The sequence below is a fragment of the Exophiala dermatitidis genome (genome assembly GCF_000230625.1).
Source record: "Exophiala dermatitidis NIH/UT8656 unplaced genomic scaffold supercont1.1, whole genome shotgun sequence".
NCBI lineage: Eukaryota > Fungi > Ascomycota > Eurotiomycetes > Chaetothyriales > Herpotrichiellaceae > Exophiala > Exophiala dermatitidis.
Genome location: NW_008751646.1, coordinates 3,489,393 through 3,511,111, shown reverse-complemented (window position 1 = coordinate 3,511,111; position 21,719 = coordinate 3,489,393). Strand labels below are relative to the sequence as shown.

Here is a 21,719-nt window from a genome sequence, read left to right as displayed (position 1 = left end):
CGTTCGACAGTGCGTTCGACAGTGCGTTCGACAGTGCGTTCGAGAGGACGCTCGACAGTACGTTCGACAGTGCGTTCGACAGTACGTTCTAGGGGACGCTCGACAGGACGCTCGACGTAGTAGGAAGATAAATAGGCCGCTTAATACTATATACCTATATAGCACGTAGGAGGTAGAGGCGTAGAAGTCGCGTAGTTAGATAATAATTAGGAAGGTACGACGCATATAGTAGATATACGCGAACTAGCGATATACGCGATTTAAGTAAATAGAGCGGATACGGTCTTAATATGCTTAAACCCGTAAACGGTTCTAAACCAGTTTCGAACCGATTCCGAATCGTATTCGAATCGGTTTCGAACCGGGTTCGAATTGTGGTGGAACCGTATCGGATACGTATTCGATCCCCTAAACGGTTTCGAAACCGTATCGAAACCGTGTTAATACTGTATCGATCTAGGGGGGGTGGGCACCTTAGTTTTGTATCGGCTCCGAACCGACTCCGAACCGGTTTTGATTTGAGTTATTGTCCTTAAATTCATGATAAGATTAACGCGTACCAAACGATTTTCTAACCGTAATTCGATTCGAGCATTATATCTCCTTTCAAGTTTACTGCTAGTAGAACTACAGTATATTCGAAGAAATCTATACTCGCCCAATAGTACGCTCAACAGTACACTCAACTGCAAGCTCAATTATACGCTCAGCTGGGTATGCTTGGTAGGACGCTCGATAGAGCGCTCGGTACATAGGATGCTCGAGGACGCAGTAGAACGTTCGATAGAATCCTCGACAAGACGCTTGAGTACTTAGTACATACTAGTAACCTTGCGAAGTAGAACGCTCAAAAGGGCCGCTCGGTAGGACACTCGAGTAAGTCGACAGCATGCTCGACAGGCCGCTCAACGGGACGCTCGACTGGACGCTCAGGAGGGTACTCGAGTAGGACGCTTAGTAGGCCGCTCGCGAAGGTACACGCGCAGGAGGACGTGCGATAGACCGCTCGGCAGGTGTGATTAACAGAACGCTCGACGGGAGCGCAGTAAGACGCCCGAGTAGGTGCACGCGAAGAAGTACTTACTTAGTAATTAGGAGGCTCGATCGGACGCCCAACAGGACGCTTAACAGGACGCTCGACCGGACGCTCGACGAGGTGCACGCGTAGTAGGACACTCGATAGGACGATCAACACTGTTGGACACTCGACGGGACGCCTCAGTGGAGGGCATCATTGATACTTACTCATGAAGCATATTTCCAATCCGGTGCGGATTTTGACCGGGGTCGAGCCGTGGTGGATACTAGTACTTATGTGCGAAGCAGGACGCTCGAGTACTACTATTCAGCAGGACGCTAAAGCACTTAGTACTAGTAGTACCTAGGTACTTAGTAGTACAGTAATACTAAGTACTATGTAGTATGTACCTAAGAAGTAGCGTTAGAGGATGATTGGGAAGGTGCTATACACGTAGGTACACAGTATGTAATAGAATACCCGAGTAGGTATACGTGTAGCAGGATAACAGCTGAGGGAAGGTCCGTAACGTACATTACTTTATACATTACATAGTAGTATTAATCCTATAGTGGGCATTACCCTGCCGAGCCTCCCGCGAACCGTACAGTTAAAAGTACTTAGTAGAAATACTAGTACTTAGTAGTTCTACCGTTTTGAACCTCTTTTATTACCGATCTAAGCCCGCCGACTCGGAACTAATTCGAAATCGGTTCGAGAGCGCTTTGGAGCCGGTCCAAAATTGTATTAAATATATATCTGAACTACTTATGTTGATATAGTGTCAACACGGTTTTGATCTACCTTATCATAGGTATGGTCTGTATAGTACTGTTTTAATATTGTATCCCTTAAGGGGATGTGAGGTACATTATAGGCTGGCTAGACGTTCAAGAAGCCACCTCCTTCCACCGAGGCCGGGCCGTGTGTGCCTCTTGATGATCTCGTCCGGTAAGACTGAGAGAGACCCTCCGTGGCCTCCGCAGCGGTCGCCTTATCGGTGAATTTATTCTCCTTCGTTTGCTTCACCTTCCTGTTGTGGCTTCTTCTATCCAGCCAACTCGTGGACTGCAGCTGGCGCCGGCCCCTATTCGCCTTCCACAGCCACAGCCAGCGGCTTAACGATTCCCCCCTGTAACCGATCCAGACGGTCACCCCTACGACGGCACAGGTCAGCGGCACTGCAGCGGCCCAGAAGATCCATTGGCCGGAATGCAGATTGCGCAAGTCAGCCGTGTTCATGCCCAGGAAGCCCGTCACTAATGACATGGGTAGGAAGATGATCGTTACAATAGTGAAGACCAGGATGGCCTTGCCGTGGTCCTCCTGTTGGATCTCGACTGCCTGTGTCAGCTCGATGCAGAGCACGTCGGCTGCCCTAAGAAGGACGTCGGAATCGCGCTCGTCCTGCCGGTTGTCCTTCATAATCTTGTCTGCGAGACGTCGCTCAAAGTCACGGTAAAGGCTCCTGCGTGTCGTGGTAGTCTTCTTGAAGCCATTGGAAGCCAGCATCCCGGCGTAGTCCTCCACAACGCGGTAGAAATCCTCCCGGATGGTTTCTATGGCCTTGACTTCGGTCTCCAGCAGTCGGATCTCTTGAAGGAGGCGACGACGCGGGTGGTGATGAACTTCGTAAAGCTGCATCCGGGCTCAGGTCAGTACTGTATCTAATGAATTCAAGGCGAAAATATGAAGAGATCAGTGCTTACCAGCCTATTCATCTCCTTGCGATGCAACTTAGGCAGACACAGTGGGTTTCGGTTGGATCCTCTGTCCTGGAGACCAGAGAGGAGCAACAGGACCATGTACTCTGGTCCTACAGTGTCAAACTGAATGCTATTCGAGTACTCGCTGACCCGACTCATCAGCATCAAATTGCTTTTGGCTTCGTCAAACGAGCCCTCGGCTGCGTAGCCCAGTTCCACGATGTGGTTCTGGTACGTCGATTCAAAGAATCGGCGGAATCGCACAGGGGACGCGTGGTACTCGCGGACGCTGACCGAGGCTGCGTATCCAGAGTACGCCATCATAGTCAAGATACGCTCGAAGGCACGCACCAGCCCATTTGGTAACCGGTAGACGACCGAGTCGAACTTGCCACTGCCACAGACCCCTGAGATGATTTCGTCTTTCAACACTCGTAGATGAGTACAGTGGTCCAGCACTGTGTCAACCAGTCGCTTGGCGTCGCAACGCAGCTGGAACCCATCGACTTTGTCACCTTTGCGTATCCATGGCTGTAGTTGTTCATCGGTTACCTCTGTATGCTGAAAGTGGACCTTGTTAAGGTGCAAGACTATTGCGTTTATGTCGGCGTGAGCCCGTCGGCGTATGCAATCCGAACACTCCTCTACCGGGCGATCTGGGAGCTTCAGCGCTGGGTCCTGTGGATTTCGCGGCGCCAGCTCAGCATTTACCACATAAAAGGCGTCAAGGGGATACTCCAAGCGACCCCCTTGTCTGATATGGCGGGACTCTTGACCCGATTCGGCAGACACCATTTTTTCGAGTTGCTGAGCCCCAAGCGATTAGCGGCTTATCTCCAGGGGCAAAAGAATTTACGTCTGATACGTACCTGCAGCCAAAGAGCTACACCGCCCCAGAACTTCCCAAGAACGATAGATGGGTATCCATGGGGTAAGAAGAAGTCGATTAACTCTTTCAGGATCTCCAAGCACAGCCCGATCCTCTCAACAATGTCCGATGAAGCAGGATTCTGATCGGCGGCTGGCGGTGGATTCAGTCGGGAGTAGGCTGCCTCTACAGCCTCTAGCGAGGACTCCTGTATGAGCTTGTAAATGGGCGCCTCCTTCTCTTGGAGCTTCTCCACGGTGTCGACACTGATCCGGCTACCTCGGGTAAGAGACAAGTTGATCTGCGAGAGAATCAAGTTGAGCACTTGCCAGTCCTGGGGCTCCTGGATGGTCGATTTGTTGTTCTTTGGGACGCTGCCGTACTCGGCAGGAGGTGAAACGACAGGAGATTTGTCCACAGGGTTGCCGGTCTGCCATAGGAACACTGGCGGTGGCATGTTTGTTGGAGGCAGCATCTTGTGTCCTCCGGTTTTCCAGCGCGTAGTCGGTGGTTGTTGAAAAGCCTTGTCCTCGACTACCTTCGCGCTCGTCTTCGCCTCCTGAGAATGAGAGAACTCTGCCACGAGCTTGTCAGACCGGGGAGCGGGAGTTGACGCAGCGTTGATCCCAACTTCTTGATTCCTTTCTGAAACAACCTCAGAGCCTTGGCCCTCGTCAACTCCTGATCGGCCTATGGCAGAGTCAAAAACTTCTTTAGGCAAGTAAAAGATGTGGTCAGACTTTCCGGCGTGGAGCGGCTTGTTGGTGATGATGTGGGGAAGAACGTCCACTCGATAGACCGGGTTCTCGCGCCGTCGCTTGATGGACCGTTCGCGCTCCTCGTTCGACCTCGTATCTCTGTGTGTACCGGCGCGTCGGTTGCCTTCTCGGTCGTCACCAACAGCTGGGTCCACCGCTCTTAGGGAAGAGATGCGATCGAATCCTGTGCCCATTGACCTGCGAGGCATCGTCGTACTTGTCTCTCTCGCTCTACTTGCACCTTCTGTCTCGTACACGACTAGGGTGAGCGGATTTTCTCTTCGCCGGCCTGCCGAATCACTGACGTGAGTCGAGGTTCTCATAGTACGCCTCACAACTGGAGTAGATGACTCGGCAGTCGTCCCCCTGGTTCCTCTCCGACGTACAGGAGTCCGGGAGTGATGGGTCCGATGCTCGCTCGACGTCGTGTCCATGGGAGGAGGAGAGTCCGTTCGGTAGGTAGAAAGAATGCCTTTGTATTCCTCTTCTGCAGAAGTCGCCTGCATCGGCGAGGTCAACGTGGCTACATTCTCCGGGATGTCTGCGGAAGGCCTGCTAGCGGGATCGTGGTTAGGTTGCAACACACTAGCCACTTCACGTTCGATCTCCTGGTTCATCTTTTCGATCATGGCTTGTTCGGCCTCCTTATCCTCTTTGCTTCTCCTAGCCTCGATTACAACCCGTTCTCGGTGCCTGCTGTGACCCCGAGGTGACCGGCGTCTAGGCCTTCGGTAGCTCGGGCTGTCGTCCCGGCGACTGCGTATAAGGTCTCGACGACCGTAGCTACCGCTGCTCGTAATAGAGCTACGGTCGGAACCCGCAGAGAGCTGGGTAGGTGGAGGTGGTGTAGTAGAGGAAAGAGATATGCGTACAGTGGCACAAAAGCCGTCTTGACTAGTGAAGAAATGTTGCCACTCGGAAGCAGTGACTTCCACTCCATCGACGGCGGTGATGTGATAACGCTGAGGGTCATCGCCATAAACGTTCCCGCATAGACCGACAACCTTGTCCATCATGGCCTGTGAAAAGGGAGTTAGCGGAGCTATACCAGAAATAGCGCATATTGGGAATTTTTCCGTACAAACCATGTTTCACACTGTGCCGAGGGCACAAAGAATTGTCGGTCTGTCGGATCCAAGAAACGAACGAGCTGGAGTCCAGCCTTGAAAGACTGGTTTGTGATGTCTTCTATGACAACAGCCGGCCCCAGACAGTCGTCCATCCCATTGGGGGATATCGTGATGAGGGTTCCTGCGAAGACCGTCACTATGCTGCCGCCGCCGAACGCCTACAGAAGTCGAGGAGAGCAAGGGCACTACCGACCTGAACTCAACAGCAAGAGCCACAGATTATGCACATGCAGAATCTCGCCAAACTGGGAGGCCTGGCGCAGCAGCTGCTTAGTATCCAGCTCCATTGTGTTCTCTTGGTCCATGTAGTGGTACTCGAACAGCGTCCGAGAGTGGTGTGAGCCCGGGTCAACAGAGCTATCATGAGGTAGGGGAGCGGCATGGAGGTGGTGTATCGAGAGGAAGATGGCCCACTTGTCAGGCTCCGACCCTCTGTGGCCATCACAACGGTCGACCCTGTTTTCCAAGAATTTGCCCCAGGAGTGACTTTGTTCGTGATCCTCCACGGCTTTCCTCAGCAGGATGGTGGCGAGGCTGCGCTCGTCGGGATGCACGGAATCCAAAGCGGCCACAAAGTTCTGGGTTGTCTCAGTACACGGATCGAGTAATCGCCACTATGTCGCCCCAGCTTACCAGGACATCATGAAGCCGTGGATGTTTGGCTTTCAAGTGTCTGTCCCAGAGCCCAGAATGTTAGTTCTTGCAATATAGACAATAATTGCCAGAAGGAGTAAAACTGACATCCACTCAAACTCGAAATCGTCTTTTCTCCGACCTGCCGGTGATATCTGAGACGTGACCAAAGCGGTTTCCCTCCTGTCCTGGTTGACATATCTGCGAATACTCAGGATCTTGCGCCATTCGATGGCTTCAAAATGATGACGCTGACGGATAAGAGTCAGTCTATCGAGCCTATGCTCTGTGGCCTCTCGTGCCGGTGCTTTGGGATCAAAGGTCGCCCCCCCGTCAATGCTCTTGAGATCAACCTCGATGACGTTCGTTGGCTTGCGGTATCGTTCTGCCCTGGTCAATCTTCGCCTCACCCTTACAAGAGAAGATTCAGATGCGTCCGAGGAAGCATCCCTATAACCATCGTCGTAGTAATCTCTCTCCCCGTAGTCATCGTCATCGTCGTCGTAGCCCCGGCGATGAATATCATACCCATATTTGTGATCGATGTAATCCATATCGAGCCGGCGGAATTGTGACGTCCAGGTCGACGAATTTTGCCCTTTTTTCCTGTGATAATTATGAGCAGGGTGTTCTGGGCTCCCACTCGTCAGTCAAGCTTCGCAAGCTGATGTCGTATCGTCCCTCCTGTGAAGATGACACTGACGCCATATACGGTATCTTCACAATCACGCAGCACACATGGGCTCACACGTGCATCAATGGAAGCTCGAAGCAGGTAAAAAATCGCAGACAAAGAACAGCCGCAGTACTCGACCTGGGCGAGCTGCAATGGCAGCACATCTCGAGCTGAAATCTCAGGCATCCCATTATTGACTGCCCTAGTTAGTTCAGCCCCAGGCTTGACCAGGGTGTAGTAGTGTTGTTCTCAGCCTCCATTCCCACCTCTGCAGATGAGTGGTGTGAAACGATTTGTCTCCGTCTCACGACATCAGATATCCAAGAGCTAAGGCTGTTAGACTCGTCGCCTCTTCTTGGCCATTATTCGCGTTGGACTCATCAATGTCACTCGGGTGTGGTTGTGGTCAATCATGGATTTGTACGGCCTGGAAGCGCCCCTGTTGTGCCACCACTGTAGTGGTGCAGGTTCAAACTGCAGCCTGTATGCACACACAGCATGCATAAGGTAGGTAAGTAGTACGACTTGCAAATGCCAAGTACATAGCTTGAGGAGGTCGGAATCGAAAACAATTACTCCACCTGAACTGTAATACGGTTCAATTTGTTGAAGTTTGTAAAAGGTAGGGGAGCCACCGACCATGCCTACCGCCTATAACCGACGAGTAAGGTACCTAAAGGTAGGTAGGTTTAGGCTACGGAGGCCGGCTCGGGCTAAGGAAGCTAAGCCTAGGCTTAAGTGACATCTGCCTAGGTGCCCGTAGTATTGGCTTGCTTAGCCTCCTACGCCCCATTGCAAGACCCGGACCTTAGCAGTATTGCTTTTCTTCTCGTCGCAGTAGCACAAGGCTGCCAGCAAGCGGCCCAGCACCAAGGCTGAGGCTGAGAGCTGAGAACTGAGAGCTGAATGATGTTACTGCTCTCGCTCCCCCTCCTCCTGCTGTTGCTTCTTCCAGATCTATGTAGGTTTCCCAGTTGACTATGCTGACAGTGTCTTGTCTTTGTGGCCCAAGACAAACATGTCGACCTCAATATCAGGCCGTACTGATACATCGGTACCTGCGTCTTCGAGCTACGACACCACTGGTACTTCGAATGCACCTCCCTCAGAACCCCAAGATGGTGTCGGGCGGTTTGTGCCGAATGTATTCGACCTCGTCTACATTGCGCGGCGGGCCGAAATCTCTGTTGCTCGGCCGGTGATGCAGCTGTTTCTCGGAGCGCAGGCCATTGACCAGTCCACCTATCTCGGGCAAGGCGCCTCGTTCGAAGTATCCTACAAGAAGGTTCCGAAGTCAGATGGCATTGAATATGAGACAAAAGGCATAGGCTTGACGCTATCCACCAGGCAAGGACAATTTGACGAGCGGGTGCTGGTATACAAGACAGCCAAGATCGCCTTCAGTGAGCTGGGAGAGCCAATGCCAAAGGACCGCAGAGCAATGGAATCGGTCCTCATGGAGATATATGCGTTGATTCACCCGCCTCTTTACAAACATCGCAACATAGTGACGCTCCTTGCTTTGGGATGGGGGACCAATCCATATACTACATCATACAAGCTGCCGGTTGTTGTGACTGAATATGCTGACCATGGCAATCTAGCAGCTCTCCAGGCGAAGGAGATTCTCACCTCAGACATCAAAGTAAACCTCAGTCTCGACATTGGGCGAGGTCTCCAGGTGTTACATCGTTGCGGCATCATTCATGGAGATGTCAAATCGGAGAACATTCTGATATTTTCCGACCCAGACAAGAAGTATGTCGCCAAACTCGGTGACTTTGGCTTCTCGATCGTAGGCGAGCCATCTGCTGATTCGGTGCGCATTGGAGGAACGACGCCATGGAGAGCGCCAGAAACAGCTGTGGCGGTCCCCCGCCATCTTCTTGCACAAACCGATGTGTACTCGTTTGGGCTGACAATATGGCGCGTTGCAATGGACGGGCTCAACCCATTCCGTATTCTCCTTGACCCTACTAGCACTGGGAACAGCCTGGCAGAGCAGATAGAGCTCCTTAAGGATCAAGATATGCTGAAAGACAAGGCCGATCTCGAAATGTGGTATCCGCCCTTTGTACTCTCGTCGATGGAGAGGCTCGCTGATGGTTCGTTGCCTGACTTGATGCAAGTTGTCCAGATGGTACAGCAGGTACAGACAAGGCTGGCTGCGGGCGGGATGAATATGCTCCAGGCCATCGATTACTTCAAGTACATTTACTGGGTATTGCAGCAGCGTGGCATGTCCAATATGCCAGTATACGAGCAAATCAAGCAGGCTCTTCTGCAGACTGCCCTGATGGATCCCTTCTATGGCAAAGTCACTGAAGTTCTGAAAAGAACTGTCCGTCGAGATCCATTGGACCGCAACCTTGAGCAAGCCATGACGGCTCTATCTGGGACTACTGACGTCCAACAGGACACTGGGTATGTATTACCCAGGCGTTCAAGGCAGTAGCCCTCTTGCAAATATCTCCTGGCAAGAGTCAAGTTCATGAGTGGTTCTCCGATGCCTCTGGCTAATTCCTTTACCAGTGATGCAGATCGAGACATACGCCTGCAGCGAAGCTTCGACGTGAGTACCTCGAGCCAGCATGCTTCCAGTGGCTGACCACAAAACAGCATCATCTGATGTCCTGGCAAGCCATCAGAGAACTCCAACCATCTGTCCAAACCTTTCTCTTAGAGAGATTCCGTGCCCGAACAGACTCTAACGCTGCTGGAAGCAAAGTTAACCCACCAGAGTGTTTCGTCCTTGCGGCCTTCTACATGAACGGATACGGCACCCAGCCTGATGTTGAGGAAGCGCGACGTTTGATCCTCCATGCTGCACGCTATGGACACGAAGTGTCACAGGCACACGCCTGGCGTATATCCAAAGTATCAGGAAACGAGCTTTCGGTCGACGAGCAGCTGCTGAAAATGCTCGAAAACAGGGCTATGAACGGGTCGAGAGCGGCGTTGAATGACCTTGGATTGATCGCACCGGAAAAGGTTGAGAGGATCAAGAAGATTCTCAAGCTGGGATTGGCAGGAGTCGGTGCGTCGTTTTTTTGCGACGATCTCATCCATGGGTTTGGGTTCCCCCAATGGATGAACACCTTCAAGAACACAACGATACTGGTTCAAAACCTCCGAAATCTGAACGCGATAGCCGATTACCGGGTGAACAAACGTGGCGACCGCATTTTGCACATGGCAGCAAGCTGTGGCGAACCGCAAGCAATCACGGCGCTCCTGGACAACTTCCCGACGTTGACAGTAAACCAGCTGAACGATGCAGGTGAAACGCCGTTGCTTTCCGCCTGCCGCGCTGGGCAGCGGGAAGTCGTGAAACTCTTGATCGAGATCGGGGCCGATCCGACCATTGTGACAAGCTCGAAAGAGTCTCCTCTGCACTGGCTCATTTCGTTTGAGGAAGACGAAGTCGAGGAAATTGGGAATTCCCTTGTATCCAAGGGTGCCAACATACGGCTCTTGACAACTAAGCCAATCAATTACAGCAATTTTCCCTCAGGAGTCGACGCCGACACTCTACCTCCCGGCACACCTTTGACGTGGGCCGTGCATCACGACCGGGCCGACATCATCAAGTTTCTGATCCGTGCTGCTGGAACGGCTGCCATCTGTGTCGACAAATCACCCAACCAACCTTCACCGATGGAATGGGCTGCACACTATCACCACCGAGCATGCCTCGAGCGGATGATTTCGGCCATGAAAGAAGAGAAACTAGGCTATACGTACCTCCATTTTCTCCAGGCTGCTGTTCACAGTGCAGATAAGTTCTCCATGGTCTTGAGGAATGGCATCGCCTACATGGATCGATTCAAGGATACCATGGACTATCTACTAGAAGAGACTCATCGTGTGTCATTTGCTACCGGCATCGGAGCGTTCGGATACACCTTGCTCTACTACGCCGTATCCGAAGCCCACGACTTGGCGGTGGAGTATTTGCTATCTGATGAAACCGAGCAGCTCCTCCAAGCCGGCTGGGAAAAGGCGAAAGAAGCGGCAAAAGAGGATTCCGATATCCCTGTCCGTCGATACGGTACATTCAGTCGCGAGCATATCAATATCACATGTGGAGATGAACAACGCACGCCGCTGCTAGAGTGTGTGCGTTGGAATAGGTGGAAGCTCTTTGATCTGCTTGTCAGCAATGGAGCGGACGTCACTGCCAGGAGCCGAAACCCCTTTGACAATACGAAAACCGACTGGAGCGCTCTTCACACGTTCGCACACGCTGCTCATAACAGTGATGTTTCGCTAGCGGAGCGGATTATAGAGGCAGGGGTTCCAGCAGACGCTCAAATGGAAGGCAGCAGTGATCTCGAGTCACCTCTCTTGGTGGCTTTGAAAAACAATGCATACAACCTAGCAGAGTTACTACTTGGACACGGCGCCGACCTCAACAGGAAATGCATTTCGTCCGGTCTGATAGCGCTAGAACATCCCACAACGATCCTCGGTCACTTGGTGGCCTCAACGGCTCGCGAGTCCGCGTCCCGCATCCGTTTCGTTTTGAGCCGAGGTCGCCCTGCCGTCACAAACGAGAAGGAAGCTGAAGCTGTGACGACCGTTGATACCATTGTAGAGCCAGCGCGATCATTGACGGCAGTACACCGAGCCGCTTGGGCTTACAAAGGTGTCTTTGACCGTAGCCCAGATGGTGAGGTTCAGCCAGTCAAGCGGGCCAACTATGATTTTGCTCAGAATCGCGAAATCATGTACGAGTTGCTCCAGCACCTGGGTGGCTTTGGCTCGCAAAGCTACCTCAACGCCAGAACAGGTGACGCACTTTTGCGCCAAACAGCGCTTCATCTGGCAGTTGACGCGATTAATGTCAGATGTGTCGAGTTGTTGCTCGACACGGGAGCAGTAGACGTCAGCCTTGCAGATGCGCAAGGATGCACGGCGTTGGACTTGGCCATCCAGGGCGCCCGTCATGCCGGCATCAAATGCGACGGACCATGTGAGCAAGTACCCCTTCCTGGTCGGAGGTGGCATTGCATCATCTGTCCGGACCATGATCTGTGCGATACATGTCGGGGAGTGATAGAACCGACTTCTCGTGGACAACATGAGTTCAGAGAGGTGACTCTGGGTGAAACTTGCGCCGACATCTCTGCAAAGAGCAAGTGGCGGGTGCGTGTACCCGAAGAAATGGAGGACATGGCGGAGATTATTGATTTGCTGCAAGCGAGACAAGTGATCAACACGACTCAGGACGCATTTGCATCGCTGGGTGTCTCGGATCAAACAGTGAGCTGAGAAACGACTGGTTCCCTCTCCCCTCTCTGCTTCCGTGGGTTGGTCAAAGAGGAGACAAACTTGGTCACGACTACCTTTCAGTGTGCACTGCACGCAGTGGATATGATATCACACAGACTGGGAAATAAAATATTTGCACAGTGAGAGATCGTCTCTGCTTTTCTCATGTTCGGCAATTCTCCAAACTTCGAACCATATCCAGCAGATCCTGAAGCGTGTCGGGAGCAGCATCCAGCGGACTCAAGCCATGATTCAAACAAACCCCAACCTGCCTGGCATATGTATCACCCATACGATAATGAACTTGTCCATTTTTGACCTCGTGATCGATCAGGTGTTTCGGCACTTGTGCAATATCGTTCAGCGAAACACTGTATGTTGCTGTAGGCTGCTTTCGGACATCCACACAATCCTTGACTATATATTTCAACGCCTTCCATTCAGCCAGTTCGACCAAGACCAGACCGAGACTATAAAGGTCCATGTGCTTTTGGAACGAGGTGGACGGCTCGCCCAGGGCATGCGGGTGCCGGTAGATGTCGGCCTGGGGCTCGGACGAAGGCTGCTCTGAGATCTCGGCGGGCGAGTCTTGTCGCGAGAACGAGAAGCCCGTCACATACGGGACCGACCAGTCGTTGTCGAAGAAGACGACGTTTTCGGACCGGAGGTCCTTGTGCAGCCAGCCTGCGGTGTGCAGAATCAATAGCGTGTTGGCGAGCTTCGAGGCGATGTCGAGTCGCGTGGTTACGCTGGGTGATTTGAGGGTTTTGTTCTCGCGGATCAATTCGTTGAGGGATTTGGGTGGTGATCTGGTCTTGACTTGTGCAGCGTCGCTGGAATCCCCGATGGATGTTTGGGGATAACTGTATACAAAGACAAAGCGGTCGCCGTCCTCGAAGAAACCTAGACATCGCAGCGTGTGGAACGACGGGTGTTTGACTCGAGACAATAAAAATGCCAGACCCTTGACTCGCGAAAGAAGCTTTCCTTTCATCCTCTGCGGGACTTGTTTGTACTCGAGCCAGACGGGGTTCTTGTCGTAGATTCCTGTGGCGACGTTCGAGTTTGCGGTTGAAGGGACCACGTTCTCCAGTAGGCTTTTGTTGATGGGAGGCAATTGTGATTCCACTACGGCCTTTGGCGAGTTTGTTGCGGTCATAGTGTTACCTGACAGGTATCGTGGTGGGGGAGGATATTGATATTGCTGTTGTTGACCTTGGTAAGTAGGACGGTAAGGGTTGGTTTGCGTTTGCGTTTGCGTTTGCGTTTGCGACAAAAGTGATATCCCTGATATCCCTGAAATCCTATCGGTCTCCGGATCCGGGTCATTGATCTCGATCCGCGCCATCTTCAAATCTACCGCGGCAGCAACATCGCCAGAAACTCCCGTGCTACCCTGCAATGCGCGCAATTCCCCAACATCCTTGCTCAATTGGACCATACGGGCCAGAACCTCGTTCAGCAACCACGACGAGTCGCGCCGCTGGATCGGGTCGAGTAATGCCCACAGGCCGTCAACCAAGACCCGAACATCCTTGACCATGTCTTCGAATTTCTTCTTGTCCACTGCGGCCCACCATAGTCGTTTGGGGAGGTGATTGTCGTCTTGAATCAATTTGGCGCGGGCGAGGATGCGCTTGCGGAGCTTGTCTGACACGAGTCTCTGCAGGGGGGTTGGGTTATTGGTTGTACTTGTCGCTGTCGCTGTCGGTGCTCCTGTTGCAGAAGTTGTTGTGGCTGTGGTTGTAGTCGTGATGGGACTATATACCGGGGATAGGGGGTTGTCATCATCGACTTGTTTTCCCGTGGGTTGTTGGGGCTGTTCGGACAGATCAAGTTTGTACCGTTTTCGAAGCTGGTCCGTTGAAAGAAGGCGCTCCAGCTGGCCCATGAGTTCAGCAGCCAGGGCATAATTCAGCCTGGGGTCGAGGGTGGTGGTGTTGGTCTTTCGGGGAGACTTCTGGCTGACGCGGACGATGGTAGTGGTCCCGCTCCCGTCTTTGGCTTTGTTAGCGGTGCTGCTGGTAGCAGTATCAGTAGTGGACTGGGTGCCAGTGCCCGTATCCTCAGCACTGGTGGTCTGCTCTTGCTCTTGCTCTTCCTCCTCATCACTGATCAGCCCTACGGCTCTCGCCCACTGAATGAAGCGATACTCCTCCAGATTCAGCATGGTCTGTAAAAGAGATGCATCTTTGCCGAGGTTGTGTGCTCGGGAGAGCAATACAAACCCTTTCACGCAGCCGCCGAAGACTTGGAATGAGAGCGATGCAATTGCCAACACGGTGCCTGGGTCCATTATTTGTTGCTGCCCCGTGGACGTTTAGAGCCCGTGCTCGGCCTCCTTTCTCCTCGTTGTTCGCCTATGCGTCACTGGGAGTCAAATAATTAAGCGGGCCGTAGCGAACGGGTCCTTCCGAGATTCCTAAAGAGATCACACTTGGCAATGCACAACTTGAATAACACAGTCAATGTATTGTAATCCTGACGAGCGTTGACTGTTGCCGATTCTGAAAGAACAGGTGGGCATGTTCAAGAAGACAACGAGTCAGGCTGAAATATCAACGTGCCCTCCCTCGAGCTGAAACCCTCCTGCCTTAACCCGCATGCTGGCTTGCATTGAGATAGCCGGAGGCTTGCCAGGGTATCTAAAGTTGTACAGTTGTATGGCCAGTCCCAGGGGCTCCCCACAGCCACGGCGCGGCAGCTGACTTCCTCTGCCAAGCTAAGGCTGGTGGTGGTGGTACAAGTCCAGCTGAAGTTGAGGCTGTGGTTGCCTGCCGGTGGTACAGGGATGGTCCGGGAAGTCTCGTAAACCGCAAAGCCAGGAATGAGTTCATGTGACATGCCGTATACCCCAGCTGAGCCTCGGAGCTCTGGTCACGGTTCTGGTTGTGATTACGACCTATTACTAGTACCAGTATTGCACGTCCAGCCCGCAACCGGCGCTGACGTTGCAAGGCTAGCAGCTGACTAAACATCCACATGTGCGGTCGGGCAGCCTGCTATCCATTCAGCACCTTGGGAGCTTCTATCTACGACTGTAGGCATTTGACTTGACTTGTGGCAATATATACTCTCACTACGGCGTTACTTGTAACTCCGAAGGAACGTTGACTTTAACCACAACTATGTCGGGACGAGGAGCAAATGTATGAGTGGCTTGTGTCAAAAGTTTCCGATTTCATATTATCGTACAATCATGAATAGAGCAGCGGTTGCCAGCTGTGTACCTGTATTAATTCGATTGCTTTTAATTCCTTTCTTTGGCGACTTCCCCTTACAGCTTCTCTACTTTGGCATCAACAGGGACTTCGGCAATCTGATCGACACCTTCGTACAGCGGCACATCCAAACCATACTTGGAAGCCACATCGGTTGACAAGAACCTGCCACCAATAAAGTGTCTCTGGCCCTTAAAGTGTTTGACGCAAGGTTTGGCGGCGGTCAAGCTGACCAGGTATTGTGGCATGAACTCGGAACCGAGCTGACCTTGTTCTGGTGGTCCGGCCTCGACATCCCAAGACGAAGGAATGTCCACGGCGAGCACGGGCTTCTTGCTGTCGATGATGGCCGACAGGACGGTGTCGAATGGCGCTCGGACAGGCGGCTTGAAACTGAATCCGAATAGCGCGTCCACGATCAGGTCTGAGCTGTTCAGCGATGTGGTGAAATCTTCGAGGGACTTCAGGAACGGAATGTGGAGATGGTTGAGTTGTTTCTGAAGGCCATTGAAAATGGGCGCGTTCGTAGGCTTGGGATAGTAGACTTGTGGCGTATAGCCAAAGTGGTACAGGTGGCGAGCGCAGACCAGACCATCACCCCCTAGGTACTCACTGGGTCAGCTCATCGTCGTACAGGTACCTCGTCGGCATGTATGGCAATATGGACTTTGAGTGGGGCATGTGCATACCGTTGTTGCCAGGCCCCGCGGCGATTAGGATGTTCTTTCCTTTCGAAGGTGGGTGAACTCTGTACACTGTACCACAAGCCAAGTCAATCAATGCTGTCCCGAAGAAACCAATGCTCCTTTCCTTCCTTCCCATGGCCTTCAGTTCCACAGTCGGCCAGGCCGCACCACAGCGCATCTGTCAAGCATTTACTCACCGGCTTCTGCAACGCTCAAGCCCGCCAATTCCATCAATTGATCAAGACTGAAGCCTCCATCTTCGCTCATGAGATCTTTATCAAGGTCGGCTGCTTTCTTCGCACCTAGAGTCTTTCCCCACCATTTTGAAGACGTTAGTTTTGAGACACTACCTTAAGCAGGCACCTTGAGCCCTCGGCAGGGCTGTTGGACAGGACCGCACTGAACGGACCAGGCCGGATGGAGGATATGTAGAACCATCGGAGAAAGACTGACCTTCAAAGCCATCTTGGAGAATCTTCTAGCTGTGAGGACCTGCCTGACTGCTTTGTTGGGAAGAAAAGACCGAAGCATATGCCCGGAAACGGGAATCGAAGGACTTCCTGTTTGATAGCGACCAGAGTGATGATCACCGGGCGGATGGAGTGAAGTGACTCGATATAGCCGTTAGACGATCAAAGAGTCTCACTATTGGAGTAAAACTTGGATTTCCCCTAGCTCGCACTTTGCTGAAGCACAGAGAATGCAGTGTCTGTCAGGATCGGAACTTGAAGATGTTGAGCTCAAGTACAAGTATAGCGACTCGGACCACGAGCATTGCAATGCCGTCATCGCGCCGGGTCCTCTCAGAGGGCCTTCAGCGGGCACCAGCTGAGTCAGCATGGCAACCAATCACTTCGATTGACCGGAACAACGTCGGGCCGACAATTGCTCTCGTCTTTAATTCCCATCAGCAATTCTATATCAAAGGTCACTTCCAATGCGATATACCGACTGAATTGCAGCCATCCCATCCGTCCCAGTACCAACACCAGCGGCAGTCGATCGTCCAGGCGCCTCCCTTCTCACCCCTCTTCTTCAAATCCTTCGTCAAACTCAATTCAATTCAATCACCCGCCAAAATGGTCCTCCGCATCCGCCTCGCTCGATTCGGAACCACCCGCAACCCGATCTACAACATCGTTCTCGCACAAGCCAAATCCGCACGCGGCAAAAAACCCATCGAAGTCCTAGGCACATACAACCCGATCCCGCAGACACCGCTGGCCACACCACACACGCCCGAGTTCCTCGAGAACGGGGAGAAATTTGTACCGAAAAAGATCAAGGATATCAAGCTCGACACCGCGCGGACAAAGTATTGGCTTGGTGTGGGCGCGCAGCCGACGGAGCCGGTGGAAAAGTTATTAAGTTTGGTAGGTAACAACCAAACTGCCGGAGGTTCCCCTCTGATTTCCAACACCAACAATAAACCCCAAAAAAGGACAAGGGAAACAAGTCTCATACACCGTGACGTCCACATCATGATCCAGCTGACTCATTTCCTTTCCCTACCCTACAGATCGGACTAATCGAGCCGAAACCCTCATTGAAAGCAAAAAGACCGCAGCACACACCCACACCGGAGCCTACAGCGAGCTGAAGTTCCCTGCAAAAGTGACTGTTAGCGAGCTGAGCTTTTCAACAACAACTTGAATACGGAGGGCATTTCATGGCTTGGCATGATCAAAGAAAAGCATAAGCATAAGCATAAGCGTCGGCGTTTTGGTTTGGGTTTGTTCGCTTTTCCGCGGGTGATTCAATCAATCAATCTCCGCAACGTCAAAAAGAAAAACTGTACAATACATGCTAGGTTTCTCCCAGGCCCGGGGTGGAGGAAGGCGAGAAGCGTGGCATTGACCACATCTGAGAAAGTGATATACCAAGCTTCACGGACAGGCAGGCTGAATTCTAAGAAACAAACACCAGCATATTTGAGATTCGGAATTTGGCAAGGGCGATCAAAGCGGTCTATAGCCTACCTATGGGATCACCCAATGCCAGATCATCACATGCACATCTCGTTCCGTGTGATTTGGCTTGCTTTCACATTTTGTCTGCCTAGGTACCGCACCGTACCGTAGTGTGTGGCCACAGATGCTTCTATGCCTATACATTCGCCGGTGCTATGCAGATGCCAATTTGAAAGTCTTTCAATCCTTATCACGAGCGAACCCCTGTGTCACAGAATTCTCAAAGTCACTGCCAAGAGCATGGTTCCTTGCCGTACATGGCAGCTGCGTTCACCGCAATGCTGCTTGGATCTCCCCAACCACTGTTTTGAATCTCGGCTCCTCTAGGTATTTCTTGCTCCGTAATTCCCCCAAAGCCTTGGGTACATCGAAAATGTCCTTTGCTGCTGTTGCGAGGTCGGGTCGGCTCAGACCGATGAGCACCGTGCCCAAGGCGACGATGCTGCGGTAAGCTGGTTCTGTCGACTGTGCCGAAGGACTTGCTGTCGCCGTGTGGTTGACGGCAGGGAATGTAGAAAGCACCTTGGTCAGCTCCTCCACCAGGGATAGGCCATAGTTTGCGCTCGTTTCGGCATCCAGACTCTTGTCAGTGGTAATGAGGACGGAAATGTTGAGATAGAGGGTCGTCAGGGCGACGGCAACAGAGACATCAGATGATACAATGGCCGACATCGGCTTCAGGCTCTCAATGATATTGTCCAAGTGCTCCTTGACCAGGTCACGCCCGTTTGCCGATCCATACATCAGATTGGAGAAGAAGCGCATCGCTATCATTGCTAGCTTGTTGTTCGAGCGGACAAAATCAGGATCAAAAATGCCACTGCCCAGAATGCTTGCCACAATGTCCATCCCATCGGCGCTTGCGGAAGGGAATTGCTTCGCGGCAGCCGCAATGAATCGAAGTAGGTCAAGACCAGCGAGGCGGTTGGCAGGTGGTTGCCACTCAGTCACAATCTTCGTCAATACCGGAATCGCAGCTTCAAGACTTGGGGACGCTGCCAGGGATGGAGTGCTCTGGAAGTTGTATTTCTCCAACTGTTGGGTAACGGCCGTCAGGGTTTCAATCTCGTCCGACGACAGACGGCTGTCACTCTGGCCATACTCCGCGTTCTTCTTTACAATCTGTCCCATCGCTGCAGTTGGCTTGCCAATAACAACGGGTAGGTAGTCCTTTTGCGGAAGAAGTTTCTTGGCTGGAGGAGGGGCTGCTGGGTAGGATGATGTTGACACCTCGCCCGGTCTGTATCGATTCTCTGTGCCCCAAGGATCGGCACCAACAGGCTGTGACTGACCTAGTGTGGCCCCCTGAGTGTTCTTGATGATGAAGTTGGCTGTTTCTTCAAGATATGACAGCGGAAGCTCGTGGTCTTGAAGGAACTTGGTGGCAGCGTCGTATGGGTTCTGGGTGACGTTGTACGGCAGCTTCAGTGGAGGCTTGCCGTCCTCGATGTCAATATCGAAAACGTAGTCATATTCCTTTCCGTTGTAGGTAGTCTTTCCGCTTGAGCCAGCCGAATCCACAACTTGACCAATCTTAATCCATTGCTGCTGTGACATGGACCACTGGTACAAGCATGCACTGCCATCGTCTTCTTTGATAATCTGACTCTGACCTTCTTTTGTACCAGCTTTCCGTTGGAGGAACTCAGGGCCCGGGAGGTCCGTCATATTGATTGCGCCGACTTGTTGCTGTGGAATGCTTGATGCCTTGAGTGACTCTTCGAAGGATGCCAGCGTCTCTTGATCAGCCACTCTCTCCGGACTTCTGGTGAAGATTCTTGCCAGCTTGTCACTGGATCCGACAATGATATCGCCGTTAGGACAGGCAGACACACTCCAGACAGAGATTGCGGGTAATGTAATAACTTGAATGCAATTCGTGCCTTGCCATATCCGAACCGAACGATCCTCTCCGGAACTGACAATTTCGCCGGACGGCAGCACGGCCAAAGAATAGATGAATGATTCGTGTCCGAACAGTTCTGCCACAAGCTCCCCTTTCAAGGTCCATAGACGGATCACGCCGTCGTTTGACGAAGAAGCGATCTGAGCGCCAGTCGGATGTCCTTCAGGCAGCCTCGCAAGAGCGCGCACGATGTCTTTACCATCCCAGGACAGCAACATCTTGCCCCGAGTGTCAAAGACTCTAATCGCTCGGTCTGCACATCCAGTAACAATGGTATCCCGGTCATAAGCCAGCACAGCCCACACTGTAGCCGTATGGCCTGGCAAGTCCAGGGAAGCCTCCCATCTACCAATGGCCCATAACTTTGCCGTACTATCCCAACTGCCACTGACAAAGTAGCCGCCTCTTGCGCAGACATCCAAGGAACACACTTGGTTACTGTGTCCGACCATAATGGCATCTGCATTCACATCGGCGGTCAATGATGGCTGCCTGGCTTCGATGAGCGCATCTTGTCCCGAGGAGAGAATGAGACCATCCGGGTATTCCTTTTCCGGAGGGATATATGCCAGGCAGGTCTTGAATTGTGCACCCTGTGAGGATTCGGTGGGATCGTATCTGGGAGGACTGGTGGATGTCTGCTTCCATACACGGGTTGAGCCATCTCTCGAGGCAGTCACCGCAAAAGAAGGGTCTGGGAGAAGCACTGCTCGGACCTGCAGGGAGTTAACAAGGGAATCCTTTGAAAGCAGGACGCATCACATACATCGCTCTGGTGGCCACTGAGGACAGCACTCAGCTTAAAGTCTTGAGCCGCACCACTCATTTTGAGAGTTGATGTCACGATGAATGCATTTATTTGGCAGGATCAACTTAAATGAGAAGATAAATCGGGGAAAGGACGCACGATACGTCAAGTTGGAATAAACAGAGTCTCGCACCTTCAGCGTCTACGCTTCACAGCGCAAGATGATGACTGCGTTGCGGGAGATTGACATCCGCAGCCTTGTGACGTTATACGCTCAGCCTCGTGCTCCTTGGCGGGGCTGAATGGTTCCAGTTCGGCTGTAGGAGTCTTTGGACCACGCATCTCTCACCGCTCTATCTCCCTAAATACAAGTCAAGATATATCTCTGGTGATGTGAGGCAGTACACGTCCTTGTCCTTGTATGTTATGTTGTGCCTACAGACACCTGGACGATTGTGCTGTCTAATACTACGTGGCACCTCCGTCCCTGGGAATCATGGACGGTTTGACCGGAATCCTGCCTTTATTCCACGTCTTGATGTTGAGCTCAGCATACACACCCACCGATTAACAGCGCTAGCCATGTTGTTCAACCATTGTAACGATGTCTGCACAAACATACCAGAAAATACACCCTTATTTAGCCTGGCCAGCTCGGTACACTGCTGCCGTATGACAGCCGCTCTGTAGTTGTTTACCCTTATATTGTTTGATCATGTGTGCCTCAATTACTGGTCACAAGCGCCATTCTCAAGGCTGCTGGAGGCTTTACCAACAAGCGTTCGTTTATATCATTGCCTGGACAGCATGAGCGGTTCAAAGTCGACTCTTGCTAAATACGCCGAGGTAGAGAGACGCATGGCAGGAGATCACCAGAACATCGGTAACCTTCCACCAGAGGACGTGGAGATGCGGTCCTGACGAGCCCTACGCTCTATTGACTCGGAGATCAGCTCGTCGAAAAATGAAAGACTATAGAGTGGGAGAAAACAGGGTTTGCGACAGTGCCTTCGGACGGATGAGGACAGTAGGATACTCGCTGAATGATTCAATGATTGGCCTTCACACAAGGTTCATCAAGCCTTCTGGTGGTCAAACCCTACCCCTATGCTACCTAGGTAGATA

The 21,719-nt window shown here is 52.2% G+C and overlaps 6 protein-coding genes across 6 annotated transcripts; 2 read left to right on the top strand and 4 right to left on the bottom strand.

Annotated features, from left to right (window-relative positions):
* Window positions 1-1,900: 1,900 nt before the first annotated feature.
* HMPREF1120_01254 (uncharacterized protein) lies at window positions 1,901-6,667 on the bottom strand (the record flags this gene model as incomplete). The annotated part of the gene is made up of 7 exons (XM_009155266.1): window positions 1,901-2,656; window positions 2,728-3,531; window positions 3,594-5,369; window positions 5,432-5,638; window positions 5,708-6,058; window positions 6,114-6,153; window positions 6,222-6,667. 7 exons carry the CDS (start codon window positions 6,665-6,667, stop codon window positions 1,901-1,903), a joined length of 4,380 nt encoding a protein of 1,459 aa, XP_009153514.1.
* Window positions 6,668-7,583: 916 nt separating this feature from the next.
* On the top strand, window positions 7,584-13,050 carry HMPREF1120_01253 (uncharacterized protein). Its single transcript, XM_009155265.1, has 3 exons — window positions 7,584-9,213; window positions 9,322-9,361; window positions 9,409-13,050. The coding sequence occupies exons 1-3, from the start codon at window positions 7,808-7,810 to the stop codon at window positions 12,061-12,063; spliced, it is 4,101 nt and encodes a 1,366-aa protein (XP_009153513.1). The 5' UTR covers window positions 7,584-7,807; the 3' UTR covers window positions 12,064-13,050.
* On the bottom strand, window positions 12,227-14,359 carry HMPREF1120_01252 (uncharacterized protein; the record flags this gene model as incomplete). Its single annotated transcript, XM_009155264.1, has 1 exon — window positions 12,227-14,359. One exon carries the CDS (start codon window positions 14,357-14,359, stop codon window positions 12,227-12,229), a length of 2,133 nt encoding a protein of 710 aa, XP_009153512.1.
* Window positions 14,360-15,340: 981 nt separating this feature from the next.
* Window positions 15,341-16,237, bottom strand: HMPREF1120_01251 (YjeF; the record flags this gene model as incomplete). Its single annotated transcript, XM_009155263.1, has 3 exons — window positions 15,341-15,885; window positions 15,974-16,039; window positions 16,168-16,237. The coding sequence occupies 3 exons, from the start codon at window positions 16,235-16,237 to the stop codon at window positions 15,341-15,343; spliced, it is 681 nt and encodes a 226-aa protein (XP_009153511.1).
* An 812-nt stretch (window positions 16,238-17,049) lies between these two features.
* On the top strand, window positions 17,050-17,570 carry HMPREF1120_01250 (30S ribosomal protein S16; the record flags this gene model as incomplete). Its single annotated transcript, XM_009155262.1, has 2 exons — window positions 17,050-17,343; window positions 17,490-17,570. The coding sequence occupies 2 exons, from the start codon at window positions 17,050-17,052 to the stop codon at window positions 17,568-17,570; spliced, it is 375 nt and encodes a 124-aa protein (XP_009153510.1).
* Window positions 17,571-18,210: 640 nt separating this feature from the next.
* HMPREF1120_01249 (protein phosphatase) lies at window positions 18,211-20,672 on the bottom strand (the record flags this gene model as incomplete). The annotated part of the gene is made up of 2 exons (XM_009155261.1): window positions 18,211-20,562; window positions 20,613-20,672. 2 exons carry the CDS (start codon window positions 20,670-20,672, stop codon window positions 18,211-18,213), a joined length of 2,412 nt encoding a protein of 803 aa, XP_009153509.1.
* Between the last annotated feature and the right edge of the window lie 1,047 nt (window positions 20,673-21,719).

What these genes read in the sequence shown, in the direction of transcription:
- HMPREF1120_01253 (XM_009155265.1), top strand. Translation starts at nt 7,808, where the DNA reads ATGTCGACCTCAATATCAGGCCGTACTGATACATCGGTACCTGCGTCT. An exon ending in GACGTCCAACAGGACACTGG is followed by an intron (nt 9,214 to 9,321) that starts GTATGTATTACC and finishes TTCCTTTACCAG; the next exon opens with TGATGCAGATCGAGACATAC. An exon ending in GCCTGCAGCGAAGCTTCGAC is followed by an intron (nt 9,362 to 9,408) that starts GTGAGTACCTCG and finishes ACCACAAAACAG; the next exon opens with CATCATCTGATGTCCTGGCA.